The sequence below is a fragment of the Arachis stenosperma genome, chromosome 2 (assembly GCF_014773155.1).
Source record: "Arachis stenosperma cultivar V10309 chromosome 2, arast.V10309.gnm1.PFL2, whole genome shotgun sequence".
Lineage (NCBI taxonomy): Eukaryota > Viridiplantae > Streptophyta > Magnoliopsida > Fabales > Fabaceae > Arachis > Arachis stenosperma.
In genome coordinates, this window is record NC_080378.1 from 12,028,816 (window position 1) to 12,039,059 (window position 10,244).

The 10,244-nt window shown below is 33.4% G+C and overlaps 2 protein-coding genes across 2 annotated transcripts; both read right to left on the minus strand.

Moving 5' to 3' along the window:
* Positions 1-852: 852 nt before the first annotated feature.
* On the minus strand, positions 853-2,091 carry LOC130963714 (UDP-glycosyltransferase 91C1-like). Its single transcript, XM_057889818.1, has one exon. It carries the CDS (start codon positions 1,680-1,682, stop codon positions 1,284-1,286), a length of 399 nt encoding a protein of 132 aa, XP_057745801.1. The 5' UTR covers positions 1,683-2,091; the 3' UTR covers positions 853-1,283.
* Positions 2,092-2,330: 239 nt separating this feature from the next.
* LOC130960198 (putative disease resistance protein At3g14460) lies at positions 2,331-7,673 on the minus strand. The gene is made up of 3 exons (XM_057885525.1): positions 3,890-7,673; positions 3,205-3,432; positions 2,331-2,845 (listed from the first exon to the last, which is right to left on the minus strand). The coding sequence occupies exon 1, from the start codon at positions 7,553-7,555 to the stop codon at positions 3,908-3,910; it is 3,648 nt and encodes a 1,215-aa protein (XP_057741508.1). The 5' UTR covers positions 7,556-7,673; the 3' UTR covers positions 2,331-2,845; positions 3,205-3,432; positions 3,890-3,907.
* Positions 7,674-10,244: the final 2,571 nt, after the last annotated feature.

A 10,244-nucleotide genomic window follows, 5' to 3' on the forward strand; every position in this document is an offset into this window, starting at 1 on the left:
TATAAAAGTTACTCAAGCTATTAATACCAACAAAATATCTCATTTTTTATCTTTACAAATTTTGATATCCATGCATGTCATCTAACAATAACTCCCACTTCTTCCTCTTACCATTCATAATTTTCTACCAATTAATGCACATGTATTACTGAAAGAGGATGTTTCACTTTCAGATTAGATTTTGTACTAGATAGATAGATTTTCTACAAATATTTATTTTATGAACTATCAAACAATGTTTTGTGATGCATTAATTACCACTTGAATATCAAGAAAACTACTATTCAATATCAAGTTTGTAACCATCCAAACTTCCTATCTGTTGCAAGTTGGATTACATGACAGCTGAAGTAATTCTAGATATGCTTTGCTCAAATGTAAATTTTAGCCATTTTTATCACTAATAATATTGCGGAATTTCTCAAACCATAGAACAAAATCAACAGCTGAAGGTAATTCATTACACAGTTGATCTACTACTTAAGTCACACATTTAAATACACAATTTGTAAACTTTGTTATGCGACTCCATCATCTCAATATCTCTGCATCTATCTTAAAACATTTATCAAACACTACTCAAGAGTTTATTCATTACTCTCACTCAATATAAGAAACATTTGGGCTAATAAAAAGATCCATTCTCAGATTCATCATGTCCTAAGAAACTTGACAAATGCTTCCATGTAATCATGGTGAAGCTTCAAATCTCCTACAACTTTAGCAACTTCTCTTGTCTTGATTCTGAGCTTCTCTCTTTCCTCCAATACCATAGCTTCTCTAAGGCATTTGGCTATGTCATCATTATTTCTTTTCACTTCAATGGCAAGACCCTTATCAACCAAAGCCTTTGCATTAAGAGGTTGATCGACAACGAATGGCAACACTACAAGAGTGTGGCCAAACATCAAAGTCTCAATTATAGATCCCCAGCCAGAATGAAACAAAGACCCCCCAATAGATTTATGTGACAAAATTTCCTTTTGTGGTGCCCATCCAAAACAAACTTTTCCTCTCTTTGATGTTCTTTCACAAAATCCAAGAGGTAGAGAATCATGATCATGAATTGCCCAGCTTGGTTTTCTCAATGTCCATAAAAATGGAAGTTCAGAAAGCTCTAATCCATAAGCTATCTCAACGACTTGCTCTTTGCTCAACTTACACTCACTACCAAACCCAACAAAGACTACCAATTTTGTTGCTTATCCGTCAAGCCACTCAAATGTCTTGCTCCAAGACTCATCAACAAGTCTTCTCTTATAGCAAATCTATAGGAAGCAAACCTATAGATTCAAATACTCACCTTCCATCTCATAGCAGCTGCGAAATGATAGAGCATTCGCAGCATCAATTACACTGGCAAGCCTATCAACGCCTCTTAACTCGGTCACGTTTTCTATGTAAGCATCTTGATAGAACGCAATGGCCTCATTTCGCTGAAAAGCCACCGAAGACGGAAAATTCACCCATTCTCCTAGTGATGTTAGGACTTCTGGCGACGTTGGAGCTCTCAATGGACCGGGTGGTCCAAAGAACACAATAGTGGAAGCAGAGTAAACAGAGTAGTACATGAGTTTCACATGAAGCTCTTGTGCAATCTCTACAATCCAGTGTGGATGAAAGTAAAAAATGATCCAATCTGGTTGCAACTTAGACACAGATTCCTTAACTGGATTTTCCATGTGATCCCATGCCAACTTCAGGTACTGAATTTTATCAAATGGAATGTCCACAGTAGCTTCACCACCAGAGAGATGTGATGGCTCTATTGATTATGGAAATGGAATTTCAACCTAATGTAGCAAAGGAGATAAATCTGAAGGTGGTTTTGGAAGCGTTTGAATGTTCTTTGGCATTGAAATGAAGGAGACATGAATTCCTGATTTGGCTATGGCTATATAGAGTTGGAAAAATGGAATCAAGTGGCCAAATGCAGACCATGGAAGCATCACTACATGATGAGTTGCATTCTCAGACATTTTTTTCCCTCTATTTTTTTCTTGTATTTATCCTATGAGTTTTGATGGATATATATGTATATAGAAACAAAAAGATATATGCTAGCTTTTCTTTCTGTGTATGAATATTCAAGCTTTATTATTAGGAATTGACCAATCAATTTCAAGGTACTATGTTGTCTCTTTTAGCTAGTCGAAGGTAAGTAAAATATTTGTACCTAATTAACTGTCAATAAAAACCACTTATTCTTCTTCTTTTAGAGAAATGTTTTGTTACACTTTCTTCTTCTTTTTCTTCTTTTATTTTATTATCTTTGTATATTATGCACAAATACTCATTTCATCATTATTGAGTTTTAATGTGATCTTTATTTAATGTTTATTTTTTTAGTTTTTATCCTTGATTTTGGATTTGATTTGGAGTTTTTTATTTGTGTGTCTTTAAGTCTGAGAGATGCAACAAAACTGCAAGTTTGAGGAAGGTTTCAACTGCTGCATGAGTAACGACCAAGGTAATAATACGGTTTTCTACATTTTTAAATTAGAGAAATAATACTTATCTGTTTAGAGTGACACTAATATCTCAACTATCAATCTTGGAAATGTGCAAGGCACATCCAAGTCATCCATTAAATATTTCTAAAACAATAGGGAAAAAAATGCAGTTACATCAAGGCAATGACACACATTTAATCTGCTCCAAAAATAATGTTTATCATCATACAACATAATAACTAATAATGTTGAACTTAGAGGTACAAATCCATCAAGCAGTTGAAGGCAAAAATCCCAACTTACTCTTCTAGTTATTGCTGATGATAAGGATAGACACGGTGCAACATGTCACCAAAATTCAGATAGCATGTTGTATGGACACAGATACATCTCTGTTTACAAACAATACAAGGAAGAAATAGTTATTATTACAGAACAATTTCTCTTAGTATTAGAAATAGTTTATTCTAGGCATCTACAATTAATTTTATCTAATGAATCAATCTACGGTTAAAAAAGATTACACAGCAATAACTTGATCCTTTTATTTTGAAAGCTTACACACTTCATGCTCATTCCGTTTACTATCCTACAAGAATCTTGCAACACAAAAGCTGACTCTCAAAGAATTATCAAAGACAAAAACACCATTTTATAATGGTTTTCTTTCCACAAATCAAGCTATCATTTTATTTTGTCTCTATGTAAAACAGAAAACAAATAAAATTATAGAGAGTAATGAAAAATATACCAACAACAGAAACTTTTCAGTGATAGGTGTCACTCCAACTTTCTCCATCTTTCCTTTGTTTTCTTTCCTGTTCATTCTAGTTTAGATACTAGCATGAAGCCAAAATCAGAAAACACAGCTTCTGGTTCACAACACATTAATCCAGCTTGCCACCTTAAATGAACTTAGAATTAAGCAAAGATATATAACCAATGTATAGGATTACATCTTGATTTATGCACAAGCTACCTGCAAAAGATGGTAAAAACTGTAATTTTGATTCATTCATTTGTTTAATACATATAAAACAATTCTTAAATGTTGGATTAGGAAAAAAAAAAGAGATATTCCTTGTCTTCCAATTTTTATTTTGTTGTACTTCTTATCTTCCTTTTTAAATGCAATTTTATAAAAAAATATGAATGTTAATACTTAATAAGTATCACATATAGTAATTAATTAATTACTTTTCTCAGAGCAACAACGGATATCTCTCCAAGTACACCTACAAACTGAAAGATCCCCTGATAAATGAAAGAAAAAATTCAAATTTTCTTGTTGGTATTTCAGTTCAACTACTTAATGTTGCCTAAATAAAGTGAGGACTCCTTTGTTTTTTTTTTTTTTGTTTTTTTGTATCTTTAAGGAAAAGGAAATTTATGCATGTATAAAATACCATAAGAAACATGAAGATTAGAGAAATTACCTGCTTAGAAATCTCTATTCAGAAAATTTGTTCATCATCAACTTTAATGGTAAGGATGTGGGAAATTTTGGGCCAAAGTTGTTGATGCTTGTTCTTGAAGTGTTCTCCCAACAAAGGACAGTGTTTAATTTTAAATAGTGAGAGAGAGGGAGGCAGCTTTTCTCCTGTCATATTCTCCAGCTTTGGACACCATCCAATTTTTAATTTCTGAAGGGAGTAGAGGCAGAGAAGCTGGTTGCACTCCAATGACTCGAGATCTGGAAACCAATACAGACGCAAAGTGATAAGGTAGGGAAGGTGAGGCAGAGAAGCTACCTCTGGGAATGACCTCACACCAACATAACCCTGAATGGTAAGATGAGTGAGGGTGTCGAAGTTGCCCATCGACGATAGACCCCTCAGTTGTTTGTTGACAATAAGCTGCTTCAAGTTAGGCGGCAAACCACCATCTGGCAGCCTACAAATTTTCCGGCTGTTGATAGAATCTAAATTTGGGAGAAGAGAATTCATGTCACTCGGCAATGCCTCCAACTTGTCACACAAGTTAACTTCGAAATGAGTCAAGTTGGGTTCAGCCAGTCCTTCTCCTGTAAATGACACAAATTTGGGGCATTGATGGATGGAGAGATGTTGAAGAGCAGTGTGTGGTGGCTGTGATATTGAAACTGATTCCAGATTCTCACACCCTGATATCTTGAGAGTCTTCAGATTTGGAAAGGCATCCAGTGAATCACAGCTGGAGTGTATTTGTAGCTCTACCAAATCATACTTCTGCTGCTGTTGCTGTGGGAATTCCAGTTTTTCACAATGCCAGATTGTCAGCTTTTGCAAAGATTTATGTAAACAGTTGCCAGGAAAGGATACAGCAAACGAACAATGTGAAATTCTTATTTCTTGTATGCAAGTTAGGCGGTTGATGCTAACTGCCTTAAATGCAGACTCCACCACAGTTTCACATCCCTTAATTGATAAAGTATCTCCCTTAAGTGACACCAATCGAGACCATCCTTCATGATCTTCTGATATATCTAGTTTGTGAACTTTGGAAGCATCCAACAAGGAAGAAACTATTCTCAAGAATAAGTGATTAAGCATATCTCCCTTTAGCATTGGACAGTTTGTTATTTGAAGGTTCTTGAGTTGAGGAAAAGCTTCTGAGTCAGATAAGTGCCACACCTCCCAACATGGCATACTCCAAAACTCCAATGTCTCGAGTGCAGGAAACGGTGCAATAGGAGAAGAATGATGATCTCCTTCATTCTTGTAAAACTCCATTCCAACACTCTTGAGCCTACCAAAACCTTCAATGCGCAAAGCCTTAAGAGATGGAAGCTGTCCAAGTGAAGGCAACATGCAACAATTGTTACAAGACTCCAAACATACACCAGTCATATTTTGGTATGAATAATGTCCAACCCAATTTGGAAATATTGTACCTCTGTATCCCTTGATTTTCAATATTTTCAACCCATTGTGTGGTTGCAAGGTGCCAAGTATATCTCTTTCAGTTTGTGTATTTGAAACCATATCATCGCTTGAAGACCATTTCAACACTAAGCGGTCAATGTGCTTCTTATCCAATATCCTTGCACTCCTTGCTTGTTTGACATCCACAACATTCTCCAAATTCTTAATCCCAAATGATCCATGGATATTTAAAAGGCCTCCCAACTCTTGGATTCCATTGTCTTCATGCTTGCCCACAATAAAGTGGTGTAAAATGTGCAACTGTTTCAATTTGCTCATTCCTCCTGGCATTTCTTTTAAACAAGTTCTCCAAATACATAGATGTCGCAAATTAACAAGCCTATGCATGCCATTGGGTAACATAGTCAAACTAGAACACTCATCCAGCTTCAATGTTTGTAGATTGTACAGGTCACACAATGATTCTGGTAGCGTTTTAATACTTGTCTTGGAGAGATTCAAGTAACGCAAATAAGTCAATTCGCCTATTGTATTAGGCAATACATCAAGTCCTTTGAATAAAGAAAATGACAAAACTCTCAAATATTTGAGCTTCGACATTAAGATAAATGTTACACCATCATTGTTGTCTAAATGAGAAAAGAAATTAACTCGCATGAATGTCCTCAAATATTCAATGGCACCAAAATTTTCTGAGATCAGATGATTCAAGCTTTCAAAGGACAAATGACGAGTCAAAGTAGTCATAGCTTCTACATTACCAAGCTCTAATCTACAATAGAAGTCTCCAGCAAGAAAAATTGCTAAGTCATGCAATAGGTCATGCATCTTATAAAAATGATCATGCTGTTTAAAAAAATGTCTGGAAGCTAGTTCATCAAAGCACTCCCGACCAACTTCTTCTAGAGTTTCTCCTTTCTTCAATGGCCTTAAAAGATCTTCTGCTATCCACAACAAGATTAGTTCATCTTTGACAAATTCGTAATCTTTGGGATACAACGAACAATAAACAAAACAACGCTTTAAATAGGCAGGGAGCTGGAAGTAGCTTATCAACAATGCTGGAACAATTTTACTATTTTTCATAGAAAATTCCCAGATGTCACTTGTTAAAACAACATTCCATTCTTTAACATCCTCCTTTCCTCGCAACAAGCGCCCGAGAGTTTCTGCAGCTAATGGCAACCCCTTACACTTCTTGACAATTTTTCTACCAATTTCTTCTAGTGTTGAGTTCTCGTTTGACTTTAGAAAACATGAATTATCTGCAAACACTAGCCAACAATAATCTTCCGACAGCTCATTAAGAAAGTAAGAGGGATAGGTTTGAACTACTGAGGCAACCTCTTTGATGCGAGTTGTTAGAAGCATTGTACTTCCCTTAGCCCCACCATGGAAAGGAGTTTTAAATTTCTTCCAGCTATCAGCATCATCGCTCCAGACGTCGTCTAGAACAATAAGAAACTTCTTCTCCGACAAGATTCTCTTCAATTCAAGTTGAAGCGAATTTAAACTCTGAAGAGTACAAGGACTTCTAGTAACTTCCTCTATGATTGTCTTTGTAATATCAGCAACATCAAATGTTTCAGAGATGCAAATCCATGCTTTCAGATCAAATCCCTCTATGATACTGTACACCCATTTAGCTAAGGTTGTTTTACCAACCCCACCCATGCCAACAATAGGGATCACAGATAACTGAGATTCGCTGTTGTCACTTATTATTTTGAGTAAGGCTTGTTGATCATCCTCCCTGCCATATATATTCCCCTCCACCAGAGATGTGGATGCTCTCCATGCCAAGTTATTGTCCTTGGGAATCACTTTCAGACCAAGGAAATCCTTTTGTTTTTCAAGAAATTCTATCCTTCTAACCACCCCTTCCATCTTATCTACCATGTCCCTATCTGGGTTGAGGAAGCTAATGGACCAGAAAGAACGTACCTCCTTTCGAGTGGCGGCTTTCATGAGGACAACGTTCAGCAAGTCATCAGCCATGTAAACAGCATCCCTCAGACAGTTGAGCCACTCCTTCACAGATGGGTTGTCCAGTTGCTTGTACTCAGCATCACCAACCAGAGCTTCAGCAGCATGCAGAGAAATCTTCAGCCTCTCAACCAAGTCAGAGCCGAGCTTCTTGCCCAAGATCAGGTTGACCGAATCTTTTGTAAGGAACCTGTCAAAAACAACGTTAATGAAGCCAGAAAGAAAAGCTCCACCAATAAGTGCACCAGCCATGATATGATCTCAACAACAACAGCCCAAAATGAATGGATTTTCAGAAAAGATAAGAGAACAAAATTGCAGGGTAATGAACAATTAACACGGGAACTTTCGCAAACAAGTGTATAAGGAGGTGTGTATACTCTATACTGGTATAGTATCGGTCTCTGAAAATTCACTGCACTTTAATTCTTTTTTAATTGCCTTTGCTCTAAGTCTTCTTTTTTAATTCTTTCTTTGCAAGTTTTATGTTTCCGTGTTTTTGTGGATAACTGGATACTAATAATATACTATAGGAACGTTATTACCTATTCCACCAATCAATTTAGCAGTATAGATTTAATATAGGAAATTAGATTAAGACTCGCATTATGTGCCAAGAGTTAAATTGATTATACTATAGGAAAAGTTTCAGGTATAATATTAAAGAAAACCTAAAGTTTAGATTTATTGATAAAATATATTATGGACATAAAAATTTAGAGTATTTGTAGACCATACAACTATTTCTTCCTTTATCAAGTTTTTTTTAGGTTGAAATTCTCAATTTGTCTTCCACTCCTATTGCAAGTTTAAAAAGACTCTCAACCATATGATTTCGGCTGAAGTGCACCCGTGTTTAGAGCTAGAAATGAGTCGAGCCAACTCATAAGTCATTTTGAATTCTTTTCGTTAATAGTTTGAAAAGTTAAATTCGTGAGTTAGTGAGTCAAGTTTGAGCTTGAAATTAAGCTCATAAATTAAATGAGCCGAGCCTGAACTTAAATAAGCTCAACTCATTAGCTATTGAGCTGACTCGATTATATATATATATACACATTTAATCTATAATTTTAATATTATATGTATACATATGAAATAGTTATATATAATTATATATATATTAATGATCTTAATTCTAGTAGATCGGATATTATCTACAAAATTTAGATTGAATACAGATCAAATTAAATCTGTGAATTGGGCGGATTGAATTCCTTTTTTATGCACACTCCTAATCTTAATTATTTAAAATTTTATATTTATTTTTTATATATAATTTTGATGTAAGATATAAATAAAAAATTTGTAATTTATTAATAGATAAACAATATTTAAAATTGATAATTTTAAATATTTTTAAAATATATAATTTATAATTTATTGATATAGAATTATAGATTGTATTCTTATTATTTGAGTCAGCTCATGAGTTTTCAGTGAGCCGAGTTTGAGTTTAAGAAATTGGCTCGATTGTTAATGAGTCGAGTCGTGAGCTAAGCTCAATTTTTGTGAGCCGAGCTTGAACTTGGTCCATCTCGACTCAACTCAATTCACTTCCAACCCTACCCGTATTAGGAGTTTTTAATTTATTCTATTTTGGTTTTTTTCTAATGTGTCTCATATTAATGTTTAATCATGTTGTTTATATACCAAAAATTAGATATTACGTAAAAAAATTATGTATTTAGTATTTGATAAAAAAAATATTTGTTATATAATTATAAACAAATTTTAATTATTATGGTCGTTGAATATCCATATGAAAAAATGTGACTTAATATGAAAAAATATATATAAATACATATTATTGATTTAATGATTGATTTTTTGTGTGTGTATGTTATATTATTAGGCTCGCTTATTTAAAAGATAATGAGAAATAATGTTAGGATAATTAATTTTATTTATATTTCTGTTATTTTTAAAAAAATAAAAATATGTTATATTTCATAAAAAATAAATAATTAATTCGTTAGAAATTTTGAATATTAAAAAAGAGAGAATAAAATAAGTTACTAAAATTTATAAGTACTTTATTTAAAATAAGTATAATATGGATAAATATGATCAATGAATCCTTAAAATCAAACCTTTTTTTAACTTTTTATGTTTATGAGTTGCATTTTGTCTATTTAGTTTTTGTTAAAATTAGTATCAAATTAATATTTGGTTAAATACAACTATATTTAAAAGTTTGTTGTTGACCAATGAATTACTACATGTATAAGGTAGGATTCAAACTTTTAAAATTTATTTAAGCGGACGACTAAACTAACCAATCCACTAATCCATGTTAGTTAAATACAATGAATTTAAAATATGATTTATGCATTATTTGTAAATAATATTATCACCTAATAATTAGTATTTTTATTTAGTATAATTATGATTAGGCTTGAAAGTGAGTTATAGATCCTGGGAGACAATTCTAATTGATCAATAAAAAAAATTTAATTCTATCTCTTTTTTGTTTTTTTTTTAGTTTAGCCAATGAAATACACGATCAATTACCAGTTATCAAATTTGAAAAAGAGTTAGAAAAAATTGTTCGATCCTCTTATTTTAATTTCTCGAACCGAGAGATTCATGAATCGAGATCTTAATGACCCATTCGACAAAAGGTCCAATTATGTGTAATAATAGCATTGTAGCAGCAACGGGTATAGTTTAGTGATAAAAGTGCGATTCGTTCTACGGACCCCTCGAGCTGAGCTGAACTAGACCAAGTTCAAGCTCAACTCACAAAAATTAATTTTGACTCACAGCTCCATTTATTAACAATCGAGCCTATTTTGTAAATTCAAGTTCGACTCAATGAAAGCTCACGAATTGGCTCGAGCTCATGAGCTTACTCAATAATGGAAACATAATCTATAATTTATTAATTTTATATTAATAAATTATAACTTATATATATATTAAAAAATATTAAAAAAGATAA